Source organism: Uranotaenia lowii, chromosome 2 (genome assembly GCF_029784155.1).
Source record: "Uranotaenia lowii strain MFRU-FL chromosome 2, ASM2978415v1, whole genome shotgun sequence".
Taxonomy (NCBI): Eukaryota; Metazoa; Arthropoda; class Insecta; order Diptera; family Culicidae; genus Uranotaenia; species Uranotaenia lowii.
The window spans coordinates 372,842,451-372,869,869 of NC_073692.1; the positions used below are offsets into that span (position 1 = coordinate 372,842,451).

Sequence of the window (27,419 nt, forward strand, 5' to 3'; positions counted from 1 at the left end):
AAAGTGAAAAGAAAAGTTTGATAAACAAAAAATTGCGACGGTTTAAAATTAAATCATTCATCAGCATATCAATTCGAATGGAATAAACGTAAGCTCAAATAAAAATAATTTCAACAATACAAAAAAATCACCCTCAAAACTTATATTTTTCAAAAATTATCTTGAAGATTTGCCTTCGTAGGTACTCGTAATGTACAGAAACTTAAAAAAAAGATTTTATTTCAAATTTAGTTTACAAAATTGAAAATTTTCTGATAACATGAAATAAATTTAAGAACGACGAATGAAGATATCTTAAATAACTCTTTCTTATTTGTTTCCTTTTCGAATAGAAAATATATTCTTAAAAACTATGCAGGATAGGAGTCTTAGAGTAAGATTTTTTTTTCTCCAACGATGTGAAAATGTTCTCATGTTTTTAATTAAGCCTGGAAAATTTAAGCCGGGATGATTTTAAGCCGAATATCATCAAATCAATTAATTCACACATCTGCGATTAAACTTCTTTAAACTTTCAAAAACTCTGATGAAAAATATTTCTATGATTTTGAACGAGCTTTGTTATTATCACATATAGTTCAACCCAAAAATTTCTTACATTTTACATTTTTACAGTAGGAAAAAATATTTCCTAAAAAAATATAATCTAGTGAAATTCCCAAAAAATGACAAACTTCCTGGTTTTGTGCTGAAATTCACAGTTTTTTTACAGTTTCCTTGGTGAAGAAATTATTAATCATAACATTGAAACTTGTCAAAGCTCCGCGGGCCACAGATTAGCGTTCGCGGACCAAATGTGGCCTGCGGGCCACGGTTTTGCCACCCATGTTTTAGAGAGTTTTTAGAACAGTAAAGCTGTACACTCTTGATTAATACACTGTAGATAAATTATGAAGTTCGAGCGGCCATAAATTGGCCATTTTGAATCGTATCGTATCTTTCTGATTACAAAACTGTAATACATGTAACCGAACTCGGTAGATATAACCAGTTAAAATTGATTATTTTCGTGACCGATTTTTAAGATATCTCGTTCGAACTTCAAAATTGTTCAACAATGTATTACGCAAAAGTGTGCAACTTTACTGTTCTAAATACTCTCTAATACATATTTTATATCAAAAATCACTTGCAAAAAAGTTTTGGATGAAAAACTGTTTTTTTCAAACTGTCAGAAATTATAGCTCTTAAATGAAAATAAAAAAAAAACCTCACTGCCAGGAGATTTAATAAATTTTTCAAAAAGTTCATTTTATAGCTCTTGTGATGTTGGTTATTTGTCCCGAAGACACTATAGGTCTAAAACGTACAGTTTCGGCAGAAAATAGTTTTGATCCCCTTTTTATGTTTTACCCCTGTGTGTGGCGCTTGGAATCATGGCGGCACCATGTACTGAACATAGTAAATAATCAAGAGAAGGTGATATGAACTGATGCTTAGGGTGCAATTGAGATAGAGAGAGATTTTTTTGCTAATTCCGCGATTTTTCGGAAGCTGAATTAAAAGACCGCTGGAAGCTGAATTGAAAGACCGCTGGAAGCTGAATAGAAGGTCATTAAGAATTGTTATGAAACTTGAAAATATCAATAGGTACTTAAACTTTGATTGTTTGGGAATGTTCTGTAAAACGCTCGAATACGTAGATTTGACGAAAAACAAACAATGTACAGATTTTGGTCATATGGAACTTGATGGCCTTTGTTCTTCGGTCATCAGGTTGAATTTTTGTTTATCCGTATAAATCCTGAACAATTTTCAATGATGCGTAGGACTCCGAAGGAAATTTCTGAAAATATGAGATATTGGGCATCGATTCGTAGATCAGAATCCGTTGATCTACGAGTTAATCCGTAGTTCTGGCCATGCTGGTTATACCTAATCTTTGTCATTTTCAATGCAGTTTCATTCAACCAAGAGATTTTTTATATTTATAACACGAATTGGTTGTTTTTTGTAATTTTAGATTTTGTATGTTGTTAATTTTATCTTAGGGTTATTTTTTTTTCATTTTTCCACTAATTTATTCTTTAAATTTTCTGATATTTTTAAAATTTGTGTCTTTGTGACTTTTAATGAAATTCTGATAATGTTTGTGATTATTTTGTTATTTCTGTGATTTTCAAAATATTTGTCATTTTTAGAACTTCAAAAAAATCCCAGGAATATAACTCCCTTCCAAAATGTTATTGAAGATCTTTTTTGCCATTTAAGCCCGTTTTTTCACTCCTGTTGTTTTTTACTCATGAGAGAGCATAAAAAATTGCCAAAAATGTTTCTTGATTACTTACATCCAAACTGTCCTCGTTCAGAATAATAAGGTCCATCCCGTGCGACAGCAGCTGACAGGAATACCCAATGTTGATGGCCGTCTCCTGCTTGTCCCCTGTCAGGACCCATACGTTAATTTTGGCTTCGATCAACGAAGCTATGGTTTCAGGTACTCCGTCCTGCAGTTTGTCCTCGATGGCCGTGGCTCCCAGCAGCATCAGGTTCGTCTCGATAAGGTTGGCCGCGTCTTCGACCTTTTGCTCCCGATATTGTAGCGAGGTGGACGCCTTGTGATAGGTGTGCTTCCAGTCTTCGTAGACATCGTCCGGAATGGAAGCCACAGCACAACAGAGCGTTCGCAAACCTTCGGTGGCGAATTCTTCCAGATGTTGAAGGGTCGTTTCCCGGTAGGCTTGGCCGTTGGGGGCAAGCCGTTCGTAGATCACCGTATCCGCTCCCTTGCAGTACAGCTTGATTTCGCCCTTGGAGTTCCGGGCTATCACAGACATCCGTTTCCGGGTCGAGGTGAACTCGAGCACGTTCAGGATTTCGAAGCGCTGGTGCTCTCCGAGAGCCTCGAACTCAACGTAGGTGGGCGTTCGGGTGTGAAAGACGTAGCCGAACTTTTTGGCACCGTAAACCAGAGCCCGCTCGTCCGGACTGGCCGCATGGTACTGGATGTTGTCCGCGTCCGATTTCTCCGGTATCACCGTGTGGCAGATGGCCATCAGCGTTAGAAACTCCCTCAGGATCGGCGCCGTATGGTGGTTATTTATGATGTGCTGTGAATGGAGGAGAAAAATGAAACAAACAAAAATAGTGCATCAGCCGGGTGATTTATCGGAAAGTACTTTCGCTCCACTCGACTCGATGATCTATGCATCCAGTGGGAATGGAGTTGTTAATGTCGCATAAAAGTACCGAGACTCAAATAACTCATGCAAGGCAGGCAAGACACAAACAAACACACGCAAGGACATCCGATGGGGGGTAATAATTTATTGATTTTTAATTTCCACGCGTACCCCACCGGAATGATTTGGGTCCAAAACGAAACCTAAAGGACATCATCCGTGAAAAAGCCAAGGGAATGTGTGAATGTGAAAAGTTGAGATATTTAGCAGTTCTGTGGGCAAAACCTCCAGCCCATAGGACATGTTATAGGCGGTCGATAAAAAAGCCATAAATAGCCAATATTTGCTGACGTCGTCGTTGTCGTTCGCACTTGCCATTGAACAACAACGAGACAAGCCTTCTAGAGAGAGACCGGCGAAACCGGATGACCTACTAGCTGCAGTAAGTTTATATTTGTCGGTTGTAGTTTTAAAAAGCATAGTGACTTGAAATGTGCATTGCCGATTGGGGAATGCATTTCGAAAAAACAAATCCGAATTTTAGATCTTGAACAGTCTTCTTTATTAAAATGAATTACTGTCTGTCTGTCTGTTCCGTATAAACTCGGAAACTATTGAACTGATTTGCGTGAAACTTGGTAGCTGGGGTCTTTGAATGAAGCAGAAGGTTTCTATAAAAGTTTCAGACCTCTCCTCCTCTCTGGAAGGGGGAAGGGGCCTCCCAAACAAAATAAACATGTTTGAATAACTCTTTTTTTCGGAATTTTCATCCCTTAGGATTATTCATCCCTTAAATTGAATAACTCATGAAATGATCATGAAAATGGAATCAAATTTGGCATGGGAATGTATTCTAAAAGTGTAAGGTCCCCTTTCCTATTTCCAGTGGGGAGATAGAAAGTGGGGAGGGGTGCTCCCACAATATTTTTTGCATAACTCGAGAACTAATCGTGCGAATAGAAAGAAATTTAACAAGGGAGGATAATTAGATACGAGAAATGTTTTTATGATAGTTGCAGACCCCCCCCCCCCCTCATTCCAGTACGGGATAGAAAGGGGGAGGGGAGTTTTCATACATTTTTTTTTTGCATAACTTAAGAACTGATCGGGCAAAGTGACACAATTTTGCATGTTAGGGTATTTGGATACGAGGAATGTTTCTATGATTATTTGGTACCCTTTTCGACTTTAAGTACATTTTTGTGCAAAATTCGAGAGCCCATACAGGGTGGCCACTCAAAATCAATTTTTGTTTTCTCACATTTTTCCCGACTTTTTTCCGCATGGTCTCACGAAATTACCGATTTTGTCAAACAGAAAACCAAACAAAATTCCGAATATTTATTTTTGAAACCGTATGAAGGAAAATCGATTAAACTTTCTTTTAGGTAAATGATCATTCAATGGATTTTTTCAGTTATTTTTACCAGGGTTACGCAGGGTTTTTTTTTTTAATTTTTAAAACTATGTCACTCAAGTCGAAAATGTTAAACAATGTTCATAAAATAAAATGGATAAGGTACACCAGGGTAAGTATGGACCAAGGTGCGGAAATCACAGAAGAATATGTAATTTAACAGGATTTTGCGCAAATTTTCATCATAAAAAATATAATTTTGAACAAATTTACAGAATTTTTGAATTTTGAATAGATTTCCAAAATAATAATTTTTGGTCAACATCTAATTAAGATTTCTTACTTTGAATTTAGGAAAGTAAAGACACCAGCAGTCCATAACAATTTACGTGATAACTTTTCTTCCTTTGCGTCTATTAAGCTCAGCTCTTCAGCGTTTGTTCTGCATCACATTGAACGTAATTCTATCACTGCTGCAATTGATTCACTGCTGATTATATATTAATTATATATTAATTAAAATATGCTTGATAAGCGTTTTTACACTTTATTTGTTTCTAAGATATTTTCAAGTATCAAGCTCCATCAAGCTTGCCTTTCTCTGAGCGTCGGATAGCACCTTTAATTTTTTTTGATCGTGTTCCTTTGCCCCCTTTTCTGCCTCTCGCTTTTGTTCTGCAATAGTTTTTTTCAAATTCTTCAACATTTTTTTTTTTGCTTTTAAGGACTCGACATACCTCGAGTGAAAATTGTGAGCATATTGGATTAACGGTTTCGTTACGGTTATTCCCGTTGTTCAATGAAGCAAGTTGAAACTAGTCGAAACCGATCCAACTCGGCAGGAAGATCCGTTTCGACCTGGTAGAAATTGGTCGAAGTCAATAGGAAAAAGACTGGTGATCAACTGTCAATCCATTTCGACCTATTTCGGCAAAACTTCATTGAACAGACTTTCACTGAGCCAAAAATTCCCGACTTTTCGAAAGAATTCCCGGATTTTTCCCGCATTTTCCCGTTGGATTTCAAATCCCGTCTTTTTCTCGCATTTTCCGCTTTCCCGAATGGGTGGCCACTAGACCGCTGCAAAAAATGATTTTTTGCTCCCATATGTTTTTTCGATGCCATTTGGGTCACCAAGCATCAGTGTAAAATTTGAGATGATTTGGTTGATTCCTGAGTTAGCGCAACGCGTTTCAATTTTGAAGAAGAAATTTTTGCACATTAAATCATTCAGAAAATTCAAATGAGCTTGAAATGAAGTCGGTCATTGATTTTTGGTTTTGACTATTCTTAAGCTTCATCTTTTTCTATTATGACAAGCAGCTGAGAATTTCATGAAAAAAGTGGTTACCGTTTCAAAATAAAAAATCTGAATCTATTGAAAAGTATTTAAAATGCAGACTTCGCTTACTAGAGCTTTGAATATTCATTAAATGTTTTTGAAAATGTTATACAAATTAATAAATTTCCTGGCTATGCAAAGCAGTTTTTTGAGATTTTTTATACTTATCCTACGGTTTCACAGCAGTTTCGAACAAGCAGTCAAAAACGCTAAAATAAAAAAAAAATTGAAAACGAAAATTTTGTATAACATCGAATATCTTTCCTGGGGTAAAACTGAGGTTTGTGGTTTGTTCACATGAATTGTACTGCAAGAATCAAGAAATATTTTTCATTCATTCATTCTGGCAGCAAAAACAACCGAAAAAAGTTATGGGAGGTGTAAAAATTTAAGAATTTGAAATTTTCATACAAAGCTTGCAGCGGTCTAGTGGCCACCCTGCCCATAGAGCAAGGGGAATCAAATTTGGCTTTGGAGGGTCTTTGTATACGAGAAAAGTTGCTATTATAATTCGAGACCCTTTCCTCCTCCCAATAGGGAGATGTGAAGGGGGAGAGGGTACTTTCCTGCCATTGTTGCTGCATATCTCGAGAACTGATCAAGCAAATGAAATCAAAATTAACATCATAAGGTTTTTGGGAACGAGAAATGTTTCGATGATTAATCGTTACCCCTACCCCTCGTTCCAGTTGGAAGATAGGAAGAAGGAGAGGGCTCCCATATATTTTTTGCGTAATTGAGAAACATAACAAGCAAAGGAAACACATTTTGGTATGGAGAGAATATTGAGTAATCAAGCAAATCGAAGAAAATGTCACATTGATTGATTTAATAACCTTCCCTTCTTTTAGTGGGTATTCGGAAAAGAGGGGACATCTGTATAATATTTTTGGTATAACTCGAGAGCTTATCATGCAAAATAAAATTTGGTAGAGGAGGGTGTTTGAAAATGAGAAAAGCCTCTTTGATTAAATATTGGTATCCTTTCCGCATACCAGTGAGGAGATAGAAATGGAGGAAAGTTGCTCCCATCCGTAGATCCTTTTTTGTATAAATTTTGAGTAACTTAATTTTTACCAAATTTGACATGGGAGGTACCTGGCTACGAGGAATGTTTCTATGATAATTCTTCTTCCAGTGAAGAGAAAGGAAGAGGAAGGGGAACAGCTTGTTTAGCATAACTTGTAAACTTATCAAACAAATAGTCGAACGTGGAACACTATCTAATGAGTTACGAAAAATGTTTCTAAGGCAACTCGAGATCCCTCCCCACAAAAAAAGTCCTAATTTCAAATTTAAAACAGACGTCATATTTTATCTTTGCATTGTTATTCAAAGCTCAAGTTGCAGCAGCTCGTTTGGTCAAAGGAGTTGCTCGATGAACTTCGAGCTTGTATGGAAGTTTGACATAATTTGTTCTAGCTTAAGGTTGCCCGATTAGTTGGTTTACCAGGATAAATAATACCAAATAATACCGGTTCGGCCCGGTTGCCCTGTTAAAATGGATAATAACCCCGGATTTTACCTGGATTTATTCACTTTATCTGCCAAAACAAACGAAAAAATAAACAAATTGTGTTTTAATTTTTTTTTAGTTTTTTAGTTTGATAAAAATATGAAAGCTTTTTTGAAATCCGAAAATATGATTTTAAAACTGCTGATGAGTTTTAATGAACTTTTTTTTTCGATGTTTTTTTTGTTGATTTGTGTTGATTTCTATTTTTTCTTTCAACATCTATTCGTTTCTACTACCCAAAACGCTCGAGCTTTGACCTGTCCATCTATCAGTTTCATATTCTCCAATTTAAAATTCTACTTAGTTTCTATAAAATTTGCCGAAATGGCAATTCAGATTGAAGTTGATTGGTGTTGAGTAGTTCCTGGGTATGCCCAGACTTTTGGTCGACAATTTTGAAATCAAATGCTCGGATTTGCCAGGTTATTACGTGCTGAAAAAATTTTGGCAATCTTATTCTCGTTAATTTGGAAAATCCAATTTTTATGCACATGCATAGTTTGTTCTACAAATTTGGTTTTCTTGAACTGGACGCAATTTCACATATTTTCTTTAAAAACAGTTGAGTTGAGTTGAGGCTAGAAGGGAGGTGTGAATCTCAACTTTCAAAAGAGCTTTTAGCATTTCGTTTTTCACTAGCACGGACATCTATTTGAAAGAACTTGGCTGTGCGCGCCATTTAATATATTCTTGTGTTGATTGTAAATAACAATGCATATAGGTAACGAAAGAATTGGAATAGTTTAGCAGTTTCCTTGCTTCCTTCCAAAAATGTTCAATCGGTCTAGAGACAACCCAAGCAACTAAAAGCTTGATAATGACATTGTCAGAACGGCAACTTGAACTTTTCATGACAAAAAAAATGAAATCTTTTTCGTTGTCGTACAACGACAGAGACAAATTTCTCTGATGAAGGATTCCGATAATATTTTTTCAGAACATTCGTTTGTTGCTATTGAAAAATATAAGGATAAGCGGTTCCGACTAAAAGGTATCGGATCATAGCTTGCGAGATATTGGAAGAAAGCTCTTGGCCTCTTCATGAAGGGAATCGATAAGAGAATCAATTCGGGGACACTGGACATTATGGAAAAGATTTACAGGAATAACCAAATCTAACCCTCATTCTTCAAATAGCTTTCTCAAAAGCATTTACCCGAAACAATATTCTAACTCGAAACCATTTCTTGTCAAGCCAGAATTCATTTTTTTTTTCAAGAAGTTCAAGAATTTGAAGTATTGAACCAGATATACTTGAACACCACTTAACGAGAAAACGGGAGACACGAATAGCGCTATCTGGCGACAGAAATGGAAGTATTGCACTGTAAAATTTTTCGGAGCTTTGATCAGAGATGCCAGGTATCCTGATTTTTTAATTGACAACCGCAAAAAGTGCAGCGTAGCATAGCGAAAAGGCGGAAGTAAAATGAGTACTTTTTAATTAAATATAAATTATTACCAGTGCAAATTCTTACAATTCTTAAAACGTTATCTAAACTCAAACAACGTGATTGTAATATTACTATCGATTTAGCGCAAAGTTTCGAAAAAAGAAAAAATGAAAAGGGAATGTTATTAGACTCAAATACGTTAAGGCCAAGCATTTGTAAAAAATGACGTATTTATTATAACTTCATAAATAACCAAAAATACATTGAATTACGACATTCACGATAAAATCTGCCAGCACAGATTTTAGACTTTTGCATTGAGAATTTACGCCAGCACTTATCGAGTAAACAGACAATGTACATACATACAGTACCGTTCATAATTGTATAGAAATTGGAAACAAGCGCACTGTCACTTCGACTTTGAACTTCCATAACTTTTTACTCTAATGATATTTTTTGATCAAATTTTGTGCGTTAGATGGATCAACTATCACACTATTATCACACAAAATTTGAGCTTTCTCGAGTTTGTGTGGCCTGAGAAACAGTAGTTTTACGAAAATCGGACTTTTTGGACTTTTCTCATTCAAACTACAATATCTCTAGAACTACGCAACATTTTGCAATGAAATTTTGCAGAGTGACTGTTGAAATATAAAGCTAGCATGTCTGAAGTTTTCAAAAAGTTCTATCGATGAGATCAAAAGTTACGCGAGGTGCAATATTTCAGGCATGAACCTTGAATTGCAATTTCTATAGAATTTTGGACGAATGTTTTCATAGGAAAATCATATTCTCTGTTTAACAACCAGTTAATCTATTTCAACCGGAAAAACACAACAATATCGCGAGATTCTGATTTCAAAACACAAATGGACCATTTATTTCTTTTTTTCTTTTCTTCATTGCTTTTGGCAGACATTTTTTGTCTGATTGGTGGAGGAATTGATATTGTTCTCATAAATCGTCCAAAATTCTATAGAAATCGCATTTCACTATTATATCACAAAATTTGAGCTTTCTAAAGTTTGTGTAACCTGAGATACGATAATCCAACGATTTGGACTTTTACCATTCAAACTGCAATATGTCAGAAACTACGCTACGCTTTTTATTGAAATTTTTCAGGGTGATTGTTGAAATATTAAGTTAGCATGTCTGAAGTTTTTAAAAAGTTCTATCGATGGGATCAAAAGTTACGCCAGGTACAATATTCCAGGCATGAACCTAAAAATACGATTTCTATAGAATTTTGGACGAAAGTTTCCATAGGAAAATCATATTTAACATTCTACAACCAGTAAAAATTGATGGAAGTTCAAAGCCGAAGTGACAGTGCGCCTGCTTCCAATTTTTATACAATTTTGAACAATACTGTATGTATGTATGTAAATAGATTTTTGTGTTTTGGATTATCATTTGTTTTGTAATAGTAGAAATTTAAGGAATAGTAAAAATATTTCATTTCAAAACCAACACACATGCTCTTCGGAACCTGAGATGAATTTTTATTTAATATCGTCACATTCCATGGCGGGAAGAGAATTTTTCCTTCTTGCTAATAACAAATCACATGAAGCTTAATGTGCACTTAATTTTCGTGTTAATTTGAAGTAAATGTGCTGAAATTTAGTTTTCTCCTCTATAGTCGTTTCTGTGAAACTTTTTCAGCTTTGATTTTTCATTTGTTTAAATTTTTGTTTTAACTTCACGTGCACAAATAAATGATGAGAAAACCATAAGAAATATATTGCAATTCTGTTGCACATATTTGTCTCTATTAATAAAAAAAATCAATTTGTGCTCTATCAAAATGCTAATCTGAAGTTGTCAAAATGCTGATCAGGGATGCCGTCCGAATATATTTTCATCATATATTTGAATTCCGCTCATTTGAGAAATTAATTCAAAATTCGCACCACCTGCCTACACTTCTTTCATGATTTTCGGAAACTTAAAGATATGTAACAAGTCTCTTAGGCATAAATCCAAGTCTATTATCAGAGTACATGGGTATTATTTGTTAGTCTTTTGCTTTTTTGAAGCAATGGCACTTCGGAAACGATTTTTAAAGATTTTTTTAAATCAATTCATTAATTATAAACATTTGAAAAGAGATTTTTGTCATGCTGGATAAAAGCTCGGTATAATATTCTTCGACCTAAGATCCGGATTTGATAAATGATCTAACAAACTTCATAGTTTGATAATAATAAACCAATTTGTTTGAAAATATTCAAATACTAATAAGAAACATCTAGCATGAGATAATAACAATACCATCTATTATATAAAATTCTCTTGTAACGGTGTTTGTAGTACTACTCCTCCGAAATGACCCAACCGATTCAAATGAAATTATTTTTAGAATATTCTGTAGCCATGCGAATCGGTTTATATCGAATAAAATAAACAAAAAGTCGCATCTATTGTCCGTTATCATTAAATTTGTAATAAATTGAATCAAATTAAAGTCATGGCCTTCAATTTTTTCGACATTTTCTTTCTTTTGGGCGCCGGGCGATTTGTTTTTCGTCTCCATGGTCGAGACGTCGCGAGCACACGTCGCAAGAAGATAGTAACCATGGCATAGCATACTGATTGTGATTGGAAATATTTGGGCGCGCATTTTTCAACCAAGCATAATTTCAATGCATGTGGTGGCCATAGTATCTTTATTTAACAAATGGTGCATTAAAAGTCTGCTCAAACTTAACGTGGCAAAATGTTCAAATATTGTATTTACCAGAAGAAAATGTCAGTCATATGGAATTGTCAAATTGGGAGACGATCCTGTCGAGAGAGCCAACAAGATTAGAGACCTTGGAGTTATATTGGACTCAAAACTTACCTTCGTAGATCACTATAACTCAATAATCCAGAAATCAAACGGTATGTTAGCATTTATAAAACGTTTCAGTTATAATTTTAAAGACCCATACACAATAAAAACATTGTACACAGCTTATGTTAGATCTATTCTTGAGTATTGTAGCGTTGTGTGGTCGCCTTTTCAAATTTTACATAAAAACCGTTTGGAATCAGTCCAGAAACAATTTGTTCTATTCGCTTTACGAAATTTAGGATGGTCTCAGAACCAATTACCTAGCTATGAATCACGTTGCCTGCTTATAAACATGGAAACATTAAGTGTAAGAAGAGAGTTTGCTGCAATCTGTTTTGTAAACGACATAATTAATCAGCGCGTTCAGTCTGCTTATCTACTAAATCAATTAAACTTTTATTGTCCTTGCCGTCATTTAAGAACAAGAAATCTTTTCATTATAACCTCTACTCGAACTGATTATGGAAAATATAGTCCTGTTAATTGTTTAATGTATAGTTATAATAAATATTATGAGAACATAGACTTAACTATGTCAAAACAGCAGCTGAAAAAAGGTTTTTACGGTAACAGGCACCGAAGAACCTGACTTTGTAAATGTAAAGAAAAATCATTATTATTAAGCTTATTTGAAAATTGTAATCTCTAGGTTTAAGTTATTATATGTATGTAGCCTACACTGTTTGGCGGAATAAATAAATAAATAAACATATGAAGCCAAGATGTGGTTTTTTTTCTTCTTGATTTCTAGATCATTTGTACAGCACAAAGTAATGAATGACGCCTAGATGTGACCCAGATTGATATTTTGCCGATCAAATCAAAACCATTTAAACTATTTGAAAAAATTGAACTTAAATTCGTGTTATTTAAAGAAGGAATTGTTGTCTGAAAAATATGGATTTAGTATGGGAGAGTGGGGAATCATGGGCCATTTTTTTTCATTGTTCCATAGCTTCTTTATTATAAAAGATAGAATGAAAATAAAAAATGCCATGGTTTTCTACATTTTCAAGGTATCATAAAGTATTTTTTTTTAAATTTTAATAAGTTATTTTCCCCAAATTCAGACTGTTGTAAAAAAAGCAATATTTTTTGGATTTTGAAAAATGGTGGGGAATAGTGGGCCACTAAATCCAAATTGACCAAATAACATGCAAAGTTTATGAGTTGACCCAAAACTGTAATTTCATGATTCATTTCATTATTTTAAAGCAATTTCAGATGATGAAATCAAAAATAGAGCTGTGCATGATCGAATAGATTCCAAAACCTGGCTCGCGAACGTTTTAGCAAAATTTCTTGTATAGGATGGACAAAATATTTTTCATAACCCTTCATTTGGCATAAGAAAACTTTACAGATAGAAAAACGAATTTTAAGTTCTGAATGTGTGTAAAAACATAAAAATATACGTGGTTCAAGATGTGTGGCCCACGATTCCCCACAAGCTATGATTTCCAAATTGGTTGCGTTTGTGTGACTTTTTTTATGTTTCATCAAAAATTTCTTTTCCACGTGAAAGATCATGACAAAACTAAGATCATAAGCGTATGAGCATATTTTTGTTGTGTACTTTAGGTTCTCCATCGATGCAATTAGCGGATGTTTTTTTTAATTATGTAAGTAAATTTTTCTATCTTTTTTTAGCTTAATAAATAAAAGAAGCTTATGATGCGTATTTAAGCCAACAACATATAGAAATATATGCTCACGCAAAGCGACGACTATGACCGTTGGTTTGAGATTTTTATCTCAACACACATCTGAGGTATTAAATGTGGCCCACGTTTCCCCATGGCCCACGATACCCCACTCTCCCCTACTAATGCATGTGAAATACAGACCCCGTTTGTTTTTGGCAACATCCGAACGGTTTTAAGAAGCGACATTACCTTTTAGTTTTCTCTATAACAGGAACAATATAATTTAGACAAACACCAAACATACGTTTTTACGTTCAGAAATGGTGATAGGATACAACAACAAAATCAAAAGTTTTTTTAGAAAGTTATAAAGTATTCAAAAATTACAAAAAGTTGAAAAATAAAAAAAATTCAAAATCAAATACAATAAAAAGGCTAAAAATGACAAAGTCAACTGAAAAATGATGAAGTACGACAAAAACAGCAAAAATGACAAAAAAAAAACAATGAAATGCATCAAAAACATGAGAAAAAAAAACTATAAAAATTCTAAAAATGTTCGGAAATTGCCTTAAAACAACGTAAATGATAAAAAAAAGGTTATTTACGGACATTTGAAAAAAAGAAAAATGGAAAGATTTGGTTTATAATCCAATACGCATAGAAACATGTTTCAAACATGCACAAATGTGCTTTACTGAAGGTGTATCAAGCGCCTTTAAATTTAAAGAACAACCACAAAATCCATTGAAAATTAACAGACACATGAACTGTACTAGAGCCTGTCCTTTAAAATGGATTATACAGGATTGATGTTTATGAAAAGAAGTGCAAACGTTCAACATTGACAAAAATGTATACATTATTTCTTAATTTATAAAAGGTAGGGCCCAAATAAACAACCTGACTAAATAAACTTATCTTTTTTTAAATCGTTCACTGAAAATCTGTTTACAGGTTCCCTGTTTGTTTACACAGAATTCAAGTACGAACTAAACATTAACGTGTGTTTTTGTATAACATATTTTGGCTACATAGAAGAGACTTTAGATCCGCTTTTTTGTTGAATTTTTTTTTGTTATTAATATTCCAGAAGCATAATTGTTTTGGTAGCAGAAGCAGAATTTTTTTTATAAGTTTTTATAACGACCTGAAAGTGTTGATAATAATATTAACTCCTGTCATTTCACACGGTGAAACAAGTGGCAACGTGTTTTTTACCATGAAATATATTTTAATTTTTCTCTAAAATATTCAAAATTATTAAATGTCTTTGTAAATGAAGGTCTTATGGTAAAACAGTATTCAGTGAAATTGAAGTACCAACCATTATTTTATTCTGGAGAAAAACTGCAGATATATCAATGAACGGTGATAACAAAGACAAACAGGAACAAGTATTAAATTAATTTAAAAGTCTTTTCTTTTTGAAAGAATATGAAAGATGAACTGTGATGATATCCATTTGCACTTGCCCCGATTTTTATTTAATGAAAATAACAATTTATAATAAAAAAAAGACACTTGAATGTGTTTTAAGGTTTCGAGGTGAATTTACATGAAAATTTCCAGAAAATAGAATGAATGAAATCATCGTAGCCTCAACAGATTAGTTTTTTTTTATGTATTTAATTTAAATTTACAATTGAATGTTATTGAATCTTGAAAATATCACATATTTTTAAATGAAATCGCAGATTATCTTCAACACTGTTCAGAAATTTTTTAAATCAGACAACAATTGTTTAAATTGGCAGGTGTGTTTTTTAGGATGAAAAATAAAATATATATGCTGTAATTCGGTTGAATAACAAAAAAATTAAACATATTTTTTCACATTTCAAAACCAATCGTTTAATTGATTTATTGGGTTAATGTTCAAAGGAATTTAATTTGCATTCTTTGCTCGAACAAATAAAAAAAAGGGCGAACTTTTATTTTTGGGCATGATTTTGATGAAAATATGGATATTAATAACCACTGCTTCCAAGGGTGAGGATAGTGAACAAAAATCTGCTTGAAAATGGTTTTTAAAAAATATTCTAAAATGTTTATTATTTCTTCAGTTCTTAAAAATATACCATCCAAAGCTAGATATTCGGGAGCTAAAAGTGCTGCGCTAGGCAGAATGTTGGGAAAATACTCCAAAAGTTGTGCGATATCCAAAATTCTTCTTCCATAAAATTTCATATGAAGTAAATTTCAATAAATGAGAAACTTTTGATTTCGATTTCAACCTTAAAGTGAACTCGAGCAAAGCGGAGTAAATCAACTAAATGGTATACAATAAATGAAACAGAGATATAATCAACATATGTTTATTTATGGAACAAGTTTCAAAGAGTGGATTTTTTTTAGCATGAGGCTTGCCAAGTTTGATGGTTACGTTGAGTGCTGAAAAAATCGAATTTGCAACGGGAAGCTGATACCTGACACCATTCGACAATATTCAAAGCATCCGAATCAAAGAAATGTTAATGAAAAGTATTCATGTAAAATGCATGTAAGATTGATTGGAGCAAATTTTTTGATAATTTATTAAAAGACCCGTAGAATTGAGTTGAAGTTCTTAGATTTGATTCCGAGATAATTAAGCGGAACAATTCGAGCAAACGGAAAATATGGATATGTAAAAAAAACTAGGACATGTTCAAGAAAGCGAGACGATTAACAACTCAAGATTTGATGTTTTTTTAAAGTCAAACAGCAAAAAAAAAAAAAAATGGAAAATAGACGCCAAGTTTAACATGGTAAGACGAAGTTTACCGGGTCTGCTAGTCTTATAATAAAAATCATCGAAAAAATCCATTTTTTGCCAAATTGAAAAGCGAAACCCGTCATCTAGTAAAAAAAAATAACGATATTTCTACGTAATTTTTTTCATTAACATTTATACTTCAACAGTGTGGAAAAATACATAACTCTTTGAGAACTCTTCGACTGCAGAAAGTTCTTATGAACACTGAATCGAAAATTGAGCTTTTCGAGGGTTTGGTTTTTCCCCTATTTGAAGGCTGTGATTTTTTACTGTCTCCCAAGCAGTTCTTAACAAAATTCGCGTAGCTCTTTAGATTCACTTTTAATTTAGACCGTACGGGACACGTTACGCATTTGCAGACCCATTATATTGATTTGAAAATTTGCCGGAAATTAAATGCCGCCTTTTTATTGTTAATCTTTTTCATAGCAAGCAACCCACGTACCTTTTTACGAAATTATCACAACTTAGAAGTTCAAGAGCAGTAAAATTTATGATACCTCGCCACAGAACAGAACTTTACAGCATTTCGATTTTTGTTGAAAGTGTTATCTATTGGAATTTACTTCCCGATTCTTTAACTTTGGAAAATGTAGGCTTAGTAGCGGCACGTTATTCGGGAAAATTCCCGAACAAAAATGATGGATTCTTCAACTTGACCTATGCTCAGGTCAGAAAAAAATAATTTATAAGTCATGATTTTTTTTAAGAAAGTGACTTTGCTGTACTGTAGGTACTTAAAAGCTTATAAAGGAGCTCAAGTTTTTTGTTTGAATCGAAGAACAAGTTTTTAATATTCACAAGAAATTTCAAGGTATGATTTCCTTGAAAAATTTAACGAGCATTCCCACGCATAGTGATATAAGTATCAATTTCAGTGCTGACGTTGAACTTGAACTATCTCAATAAAAAAGAAAAAAAAGAAAAAAACAAACAAACATCGAACGAAAGCTAATACCTATTTATGATAGCTCTCTCCCACTCAGCAAGGGATCTATCAGTTTTTGCCCGGCTTTCGATTGGTTGTTTATTTATTTTCACTGGCATGTCGACCACACAATTCTGAAGCTCTCTGAACGAACAGGCTAGCCAAGCAGCCGTTGATGGCTTCCGATTGAAAATTAATTATTCACCCGCTCGCTCATGCATTGATAATGGGACGGACGGAGCGACCTGAATGGCTCATTTCATGCCCATCATGTTCAGTGCTCAGACTCAGACCCATAGGATCTGATTCGAACTAAGAATTTCAATTAAGCTTTCAATAACACACACAACCACTTCACATATCGAACCTCGCAAATGAAGAATTTAAAACTCCTCTCTCACTCTCTCCCCTCACCTGGACCAGCTGCGATTGGGCCGGATTGTCCTCCGGGGTGTAGATTGTCCGGGCCACGGTGCACTTCTTGAATTCCATCACGTTCCGCGTCAGAGTTCCGGTTTTGTCCGAGAAGATGTACTTCACCATGCCGAGTTCCTCGTTCAGGTTCGAGGTCCGGGCCATCGCTGGGGTATCGGACTCCTCGTGGTACATGTCGATGTCCATGTTGATGAAGATTGCCTGGAAACATTGAACGAATGGAAGGGTCCAGTAAGAAAAAAGATACAGTCGGAGATTTTCTAAATTTTCAAATATTTTTATTAAATTTGCCCTATTTCTCATTTTAAGTTATAATATTGTTCACTTGTTTCTCAGTTAAAATTCTTTGATTTTGTAAATAACAATATTCTTATTTTTTATTTGCCTCAAAGATGAAACATAAAAATTTATATTTTTATTATTTTTATCCTTTTTTTCATTTTTGTATTTTTTTTTTTTTTTTATTTATTTAGGACCTTTTTTTGCATTCGGGTCCGTGACGTTCCAAAGTTACAAAGTAATGTTAAATTTTATCGTACAATTGGATTGATTTTAAATATTCTATCACTTTTGTTGCTCTTTCTTTATCGTCTGCTAATGCCTCTCGAAGATTACTCGGCACTCCGTGATTGATCCGTTCCTCTTCCAATTGTGGGCACATTGCGATGATATGTTTCACAGTTAATACTTCGTTGCATCTAGGACATAATGGGCGATCAACTCTGTCCAGAAGGTAGGAATGTGTAAGCAGTGTATGTCCGATGCGTAAACGTGCTAGGATCACGTCATCCCGTCGATTTCCCAATAGTGCAGCTTTGAATGGGAGAACAGTGTTTTTCACTTCACGCAATTTGTTGTTTAGGTTTGAATGCCACTGCATCTGCCATCGGTTCGTGAAGTGTGCCTTAACGATTTTCCGTATTTCCTTGATGTCAATAATCTGGTTTTCATCCTCTGGCAATTCCAAAGCCTTTTTTGCCTCGATGTCTGCTCTCTCATTTCCCGGAATCCCTATATGGCTGGGGACCCAGAAAATGACTATTTCTGATCCCATCTCGACGATCTGATTGAACAGGGTTTGTACAGAGTCCTTCCATTTGGAGTTTAATTTTTTGTATTTTATCATTTTGGTCATTTTTGTAATTTTTGTAATTTTTGTCATTTTTGTCATTTTTGTCATTTTAGCGATTTTTGTCATTGTTGTCATTTTTGTCATTTCTGTCATTTCTGTTATTTTTGTCATTTTTGTAATTTTTGTAATTTTTGTAATTTTTGTCATTTTTGTAATCTTTGTAATTTTTGTAATTTTTGTAATTTTTGTAATTTTTGTAATTTTTGTAATTTTTGTAATTTTTGTAATTTTTGTAATTTTTGTAATTTTTGTCATTTTTGTCATTTTTGTCATTTTTGTCATTTTAGCGATTTTTGTCATTGTTGTCATTGTTGTCATTTTTGTCATTTCTGTCATTTCTGTTATTTTTGTCATTTTTGTAATTTTTGTCATTTTTGTAATTTTTGTCAATTTTGTCATTTTTGTCATTTTTGTCATTTTTGTCATTTTTGTCATTTTTGTCATTTTTGTCATTTTTGTCATTTTTGTCATTTTTGTCATTTTTGTCATTTTTGTCATTTTTGTCATTTTTGTCATTTTTGTCATTTTTGTCATTTTTGTCATTTTTGTCATTTTTGTCATTTTTGTCATTTTTGTCATTTTTGTCATGTTTGTGATTTTTGTCATTTTTGTCATTTTTGTCATTTTTGTCTTTTTTGTCATTCTTGTCATTTTTGTCATTTTTGTCTTTATTTTTGACGTTTTTTACATTTTTGTCATTTTTGTCATTTTTGTCATTTTTGTCAATTTTGTCATTTTTGTCTTTTTTGTCATTTATGTCATTTTTGTCATTTTAGTAATCTGGTTTTCTGGTTGCAATTTTTGCATTTTTTTTGTTTTTTGTTTCTCTTATACTTAACCTAGTTTTGAAATTTTTTAGAATCAATACTCACCTGAAGGAATCTGACTAACTCTAACGTAACTTGTAGCGATATTGGAATTAAATTATTGTACAGAATAATAAACGTCAGCAGGTTGTAGGCGAAATTTTTACTTAACAAATCTGCGGAAGAAATGAGATATAAAAAGAGAAGAGAAAAAGTGAGTCGTTAGTATGTGATTGACAGAGATTCAAAAATCAGTAAATGAACAATGCAAAAAACTGAAGTTGAAGATTCTTGATGGCATCGATTCTTGATTCTTGAAGTTTTGTTCAGCAGCTTTTGGATTTTAAGATCTTCTTGATAAGAGTTCCACTTCACATCTTGAAATTTCTAAAAAAATCTAGAAATTGAACACAAGAACAGACTGACTTGAATGAGAGTATTCAAACCATCAAACGGGATTGAATTTGGAGCGAATTTAATTTAGTGTATCTTATTCTTTTATTTTTTTTATTTAACCCGAAAAATCATATAAAATTACCCGTAATTATTATTATTTTTTTTTAAATTTATTAACAGTTTTTTTAGCAGTTGGATTAGTCTGAAGACTGTTGTCAACTGCTCAAATTGGAGATTTCCGGATGTGCACGTGAATAACACTTCGTTTCCTTTGCCTTCTTCGGGGGTGGATGCATAGGGTGGCCGTCTGGTGATCTTCACATTTCTACTTTGCAACAGGTGTAGGATTGGTTAGGGTAGGAAGATGGTAGGATGTTAGGAATGCAAAGCTAGAGGATAATTTCCTATCCTTTTTGCTCCCAAGAGTCCGTGTATGCAGGTTTTACCGCGCCTACGTCGCGTTGCTTTTGGTGATTGTCTTGGGAGTGCTATGCATATAATTATGTTTTGTTACGGCGAAGCAAAGAGACATCGAACCCCCCGACTAACCAAACTATCTTTATACCGTAAGGCTTCGACAAGGTAGGTTGATGCCTCTAAGCTGAGTTTTCTTAAGGTGGGTTGAAGAGAAGAGATTTGATATTTTTCTTGAATGTGTCTAAATTCCTAGCATTCTTAATTTCCAACGGAAGTGAATTAAATAAATTCATTCCACGATGTACTAAGCTGTTTTGTGCAAATTGTGTTCTTGTTCTAGCAATGAAGAAATTCACGTTTCCAGCGCTTCTCGTATTTCTAGCATGGATGTTGTTAATATAGATAAGTTCAAGGTTAGACTTCAGGAGATTTTTAGAGATTTTATAAAAAAACGTTAACGTTTCAAATTTATTAAGCATTTCTAGAGGAAGCAATTTTGAATTGTATAACAATCTAGTGGAAAATAAGCTGGGTAACCTTCTAACAAATTTTATAGCTTTATTTTGAAGAATTTTCAGGGGTTGCAAACGTATTTCAGCTGCACAACCCCAAATGGAGTTCATGTAAATAAGGTGGGATTGGATATACGCATAATAAATTTTCCAAGCTGATGTTTCATTAATATATTGACGTGCTCTTCGTAAAGCAAATACGTACGGTGTTATTTTTTTACAAGTCTGCGTTATATGTCCGTCCCATTTTAAGTTTTCATCGATACATAGGCCTAGATATTTGATTTGGGACACTTGTTCAATCTGGGTTTCATTTATTGATAATATCAATGGTTTAGAGCGACCTCTCAATGAGAAAATCATGAATTTAGTTTTTTGTAAATTCATGGACAGGTGGTTCATGTAAAAGTACTCAAAAAGAACTTTGATGTCGTTTTCTATTTGAGTTTTCAGGTCATTTAAATTTTCAGTAACGTAAAGTAAAGTTGCGTCGTCTGCATACATTTGCAGTTTCCCATTTAAAGGTAATTGGAAGATGTCGTTTATGTAGATATTAAATAGTAGTGGTCCAAGAACGGAACCTTGGGGTACTCCATATTTAATAGTTTTCGGTGAACTAGAGTTGGACCCTATGTAAACTGATTGAGTGCGATTTGATAGGTACGATTCCATTAACGATAGGGCGATCGTTTCGAAGCCAATTGCGTTCAGTTTTTTCAACAAAACTTTATGATGTACACAATCAAATGCTTTACTAAGATCAATAAACAAGCAAGATACGTTTTTTTTATCATCAAGATTTATAGTTATATCATTAATGAGGTTTGCAACTGCGGATAGGGTGTTTGATTTAGGGACAAAACCGAATTGGTTTTGGTTTATAATTTGATTATTTTGGCAAAATTCTTGAATTTGCTCAAAAAGTACTTTTTCAAATGGTTTTGATAGCGCATTTAATAAAGATATTGGTCTGTAGTTACTCACTAACTGTTTTGAACCTGATTTATAGACGGGTATAACCTTCGCCACTTTGAGCGAATCAGGGAATATTCCTGTGTTAATCGAATGATTCATGAGTTCAGTGTATTTGCTTATGTAGAATGATTCATATTTTTGTAGGAATCGAGGCGAGATTCCATCTATTCCAGATGCGGAATTGCGATTTAAACTATGAATGTGCTTGCTGACATTGTCGATAGATACATTGGAGAAAGAGAATCTATTCTGTAGCCTATTTAGCTCAGAGATCGGCGCGTTCCAATTTTCCAGAATTGCATCACATACGTTGATATAGTAATCATTAAAAATTTCACATATTTGATTAGGTTCTTCGAACGGCAATCCATTCACTTCGATTTTGATAACCGTGGCGTTTTTGTCATTGGTTTTTTTGTTAAAAATCAATTCATTGATATGTTGCCATAATTTTCTAGGATCATTTATATTACTGTCTATTTTAGACGAATAATAATTTTTCTTTAGGTTTTTGATTGACCTGGACAATTCATTTCTTATTTTTTTGTAACTTTCAATGAGAGCGGGATTTTGCTTAGATAGATGATAAAGCTTACGTTTCTTATCAATCAAACTCAAAATTTCATTATTAAGATACGGTTTTTTGAAAGATCGTTTACTTTTGATTTGAATTGTTTTGGTGTTTCGTTCTATCAAAGTTTTATAGTGCGTTATAAACTCATTGAAATTGCATACATGGTCAATGTTCAAATCAGTGGCACTTATTCTTTCGTGCTCTAGAACTGTCTTGGTAAAAGTATTGAATTTGTTTATGTTAAAGTTATCTAAACCTTTCATTGAAATCACAATGCATTTATGATCGGAAAGATCCGGATCAACGTTGATCAATGTAAACTGATAATCATTTTTCAAAAGATCAGTGAATGCGTGATCAATTACTGTTTTAACAGTGTTTGATTCTCGCGTAGCAAAAATTTCATTCACTGAGTTGAGTATTCTGAATACATTACTTTCAATTGTATTATTGTAATCCAAAACATGGCGATCGTCTGGATTCAAAAGATTAAGATTGAAATCGCCTATTACGATGCTGTTGGGGAAACTAGAAAGCAAAGTATCTAACTTGCTTAAAAATTGTGGAATATTTCGTCCAGGATTATATATTCCTGCAATATTCGTGCCGAATTCAGGCAGTTTCACAATTAAATAATCAGAATCATCAGAGTGCTCACAATGAACGACCTGTGAACTAATGTTTTCATTGATTAAAATAGAAACACCTCCTCCCCGGTGATTCTCTCTAGTGCAGTGAAACGAAATAAAGGTGTCAATGTTGAATATTTCATCTTGATACAACCATGTTTCTGCAAATATTATAACATCAATTCGTTTGTTGATACTTTGCAAAAATGTTTCGAATAATTCAATTTTGTTTCTACAACTTCTAATGTTTAAGTACAGGATGTTCAAACAAATGGATGGAATACTATTTATATTGAACGAATAGGTAATTGTTGAATTTCCAATGAAGTTGTGATCATCCATCGTAAGAGATATATAGGTTTACAAGCGGTATCATATTAACAATAGAGGCAGCAGCAGCAACAGCAGCAGTGCCAACAACAATAGCAACAGCAGCAACAGAAGTAGCCACAGCAGTGGTTTCGATTTTAATTTTCTGCATTATGGTGAGGGGATATGGTGGGGGGTATTGTGGTGAAGGACTAGTTTGTTGTGGTTGGGATGAATGGAATGGTGCTGGTAGCAAAAGTAGAATGATGAGTGAAGAGTTTTTACTTATCGTTGTGTAGGTTGATGATGTTTTGTAGCGATGATGGGATGTCTTCGGGAACTCGTACCGGAGTGGCCGCACGCTCGGAGCGGCTTCGCAGAAAAAAATAGTCCATGTCGGTAGTATGCGGAGTAGCCTGATTTCCTTCCTATCGCACGCAGTAAGTTGTCCAAATGTTTGTACGCTGGTGTCCAACGGTGGTTGACGAATATGTATCGAGTGCTATCATGTCCAAGCTGTATATTGCTCATTCGTCTACGTTGGGCGTGTAGTACAAATGAGTGCTTACGTAATGCATCGTGGAAGCGAACAAGTATCGGTGCAATACCAGACTTGTTGGTATTGTTCATGCGTTTGCAAAACTTGATATCGTTTGGTGCCAATGGCAGATTGTTCGCTTTGGAGAGACAGAGAACTTGGGAAAGCGTGTCTGTTTTATCATTCGGCTCGGCGTTTGAAATTATAATGTCGTTATCGAATCGACATTGCTCGGCATAGTTTAGACGGCGGGTGATATCCAACTGGTCTATTTTGAGCTGGGTTAGACTTTTTTCACCAACTTCTGAACGAAGTTGGTCATAATTAGCTGTTAGAGTTTTTTGGGCATGTTTGATTTTCACGATCTCCTTGGTGAGCTCATCCAGTGCATGCTGTATTGATGATGTTAGCTTACGCACACTTCCTAGGGACTCCTCAAGTGCTTCCATCACAGTAGTACGAATTAACGATACTAGCTTCGTGTCCATCGCAACGTTGGTATGGATGTGGTGGTAAACAAAATGCTTCTGCGGGATAACACAATTGGCTGGTTCTCGATGTTTCCAAAAGTGTAATTTGGTTGAAATAGCTTGTACCGCACTGTAATTCTTTTAACTCACGAGGAAATCCGTATGTTCGGAAACAGTTTAGTTACGTTTTTGGTAATTAAAACGAATTATATACGCGTTTCCGAGGCAAAAGAAATCTGCCGCTGGAAAAAACAGTTTTATCTCCACGCACACTGTGAGAACAACTCGTTTATCGTTTGATGTACGAAAATTTCAAATCCAATCTGGTTATTAAGTATTAGACGATTTTACCCTACATGTAAATTCCAATATAAATTATACTCACCGATTGCGTCTAAGGACAAAATTATTTCATGATTTAGATTTCAATTTGGATTTCATTGAGATTTCATATTCAGGTTTCAGATTCATGTTTGAAAAAATGTATGTGAATGAAAAAAAAAAAGTTTTTTTTTGACATAAACAAAAAAAAGTTAAACTCACCGCTTATGCCTAAGTACCAATCGGTTTTGTAATGATCTTTCGTCCAAATTTGGTTGAAAATGCAACTCACGATACAAAGAAAGATGAGAATGAAAAATAACATTAATATTTGCGTATTGGTCAGTCTGTCAACGGTTGAGCGCTGAAACGAGAACAACGGGAGAAACGAAAAGTATATCATTAGTACAGCACATATTGCCGTGGGAAAAAGGACAGCTTTTGCTGGTGGCTCCAGAGAGCGGAAGACGGTTGAGGGAATATTTTTACTTTACACATTGGTTGTGGAAAAAATGTGTGTGAGCCGTTTTAGTGGGCGTCGATAATAAGGCACAATTAAGTTTGTAAAAATAAATCCTCCTTTAAAAATATGTCACCGGTTCTAGAGCGTTAAGGTTGTTGAACCACAATCACCAGCACGTGTCAAATACAAGCGTAACACACACCTTGAGCGGCGCTGAGGTAGAGTTTCGCAAAAGTTTCGTATCGTGTCCGGTGTAGATGACAATGCCGAATACCCAGGAGGTGTTTCGAAGCATAGCGCCTCGTAACAGAAGTTGATCAGGTCCGAGGGCAACCGCTCTGAAAAAAAAAGACAATATATAAAAATCCTCCCTTTCTTCAAAATCAACTAAAAAATACTCACGCCTTCCCCGTCTCCTTCAGCACCCCATTGAACTCGTATAAATGCCGGTTGGGCGGTTCGCTCTCGAGCGTACCGGAAAACTGGATAAAATCTTTGGTTTCGAGAATTTTGGCGGTGGCCGGGACGCCCTGCCGGATCTTCAGATTCGTCTCCCCATCGAGGTTGGACGTTTCGATGAAGGAAATGCCCTGGGGTTCACTCGACGAGAGCTGCACCAGATCGGCCGGGAAGAAGGTGTTGTTCTGGACCTTGACGATGTCCCCGACCGCCAGCTCCTTCCACTTGATCCAGCGCCATTGGCCGCCCTGCAGCGATTCGATCTCCCGGTGGTTGATTTCATCGTCGGCCCGGTGCCGCTTGAAGTCCTCGACGATTTCCTTGATGGCGCTGACCGAAAGGATGAAGATCAGCGGGACCAGGGTGGTGAAACGACCGGTCGGCGAAACGTCCGGGATCTGCTGCAGCAGCGCGATGAACAGAAAGAAGCAGTTCGAATACCGCCGGAACTGCTCGAACAAAAACGAGGGTATAAAACTTATGGCGCTGAGGAAGATAGAAGAGAGAAAGACAGAAGTATATTAGAAACTGTTAAAACAAGAATACACAACAATAAACAGCGTATGCCGAGCAATGAAATCAATAGTTTGCTGGAAGATATAATTTTGAGGTTTAGCAGAGAAGTTATTTGGAACCATTTCTTTAAATGTTAACAAACGTCTACAAAACTATTAAATCATATTTGAAAAAAATCATCCCTTTAAAACAATTTCCATCTGAATTTCTACACATTTTTGTCAGGTTGTCATTTTTGAGACATCTGTGTAAGTTTAATAAAAAACTGACTTAGGATCCCTGTGAAACTCGTATTTTGACGGTCGCCATGCTAGAGCAGATTTTTTCTTCACAGTATTTTGGCGATGTTCTTTCAAAAATAATTAAAGGGATGAATAACGCGAGAGTGTTAAAATCCCAGAAAAAAAACGAAAAAACAAAAACATTCTCCCAAAATAATGGGAGCAAGCTATTCCTATTCTAAGAAATTATTCCTGTTCTGCGAACAAATCAAAAGGATCATTAAAAGTAAAAGACATTCGTTTAGTCGAAGTTCTTAAATTTTAAAAATGCTCAAAAAAAAACGACGGAATGTTTTGAGCTCGTTACAGTATTTGTGAACTTCAAACCAGGGCTTTAGACCTAAACATTCGTTGGATACGTTCAAATCTGATATTATTTATAAAACGGCATCTCGACTTTGGCGAAGGAATGTTGGCTAATGAAAGGCTTTCAAAAATACTGTTCAGAGAGAACGGGTACGCCAATCACTCGATCGCTCGGAGAATTGGTAAATCTGAGGAAGTTGTACGGGGGAAAAAGTAAACTACGGTACTAAACGCCCTGCAACACCAAAATTTCTTTGGCACTGACAGGCTAAATGTGACAAAAAGCTACGCAGAATTGGCTGTCATTCTCACATATGATAGAAAATTGCATGAGCTGTCAAGTCTTTTTTAAGTGCATCCAAAACATTCGTCACAACAGGTCGACAGCATGCGACCCTTTGAATGTGAATATCTTAATTTTCATCTGGTGTTACCTTCGGTTATTTTTCAATTTTGTCTCCATATTTTTTGATCGAATGAAACAGCAACTTTCGGAAATAAAGATGGACAGCAGGTTTAAAAAAAACTTCGAATTGTGTTTTCTCGAAAGCAGCTTTTCTGCACCAAACCCTGTAGTTTTGAGGACCTCGAATATTATTATTTTGTTGAAAATCTTGCTGAGTCAACAGATGTGTCTTGAGACCTTGTCAAAAAAAAATGCTAATTTCGGTTAAAGGAATTCTCAAGCAAACGGAAACTCAGCATTTTATCGAAAAAACTTACGGATACATTGTTCCACAAAAACTGTCAAATATGGTTTTTGTGTTTTTTTAAGCTTCATAAGAGGCAGGAAAGTTTAAAGATTTTAAGCTCTGGATAATTGAAATGTTATGATATTGGTAATGCTTCTCGCTATAATAATCAAACAGCTGGTAGATTTCGCTATTTTTTCATAGTCTGCTAGATAAGTAGTTCTCTAATGTCATTGATGCTTAACTAGACTTCCAATATTTTTCAGTCAACTTAGAT

The 27,419-nt window shown here is 34.7% G+C and overlaps 1 protein-coding gene across 17 annotated transcripts in view; it reads right to left on the reverse strand.

Annotated features, from left to right (window-relative positions):
* The window catches only part of LOC129749354 (probable phospholipid-transporting ATPase IA), a 267,863-nt gene that overhangs the window by 77,205 nt on the left and 163,239 nt on the right, over positions 1–27,419 (reverse strand). For all 17 annotated transcript variants that reach the window (XR_008738026.1, XM_055744303.1, XM_055744302.1 and 14 more), the window contains 6 exons: positions 25,291–25,833; positions 25,091–25,226; positions 24,648–24,789; positions 19,351–19,460; positions 17,326–17,547; positions 2,289–3,050 (listed from right to left, as the gene is read on the reverse strand). Coding sequence is in view for 16 of the 17 variants with exons in the window: in XM_055744303.1 (XP_055600278.1) it covers positions 2,289–3,050; positions 17,326–17,547; positions 19,351–19,460; positions 24,648–24,789; positions 25,091–25,226; positions 25,291–25,833 (1,915 nt within the window). In the remaining variant the exon portion in view is untranslated. The remainder of the gene's footprint in view (positions 1–2,288; positions 3,051–17,325; positions 17,548–19,350; positions 19,461–24,647; positions 24,790–25,090; positions 25,227–25,290; positions 25,834–27,419) is intronic.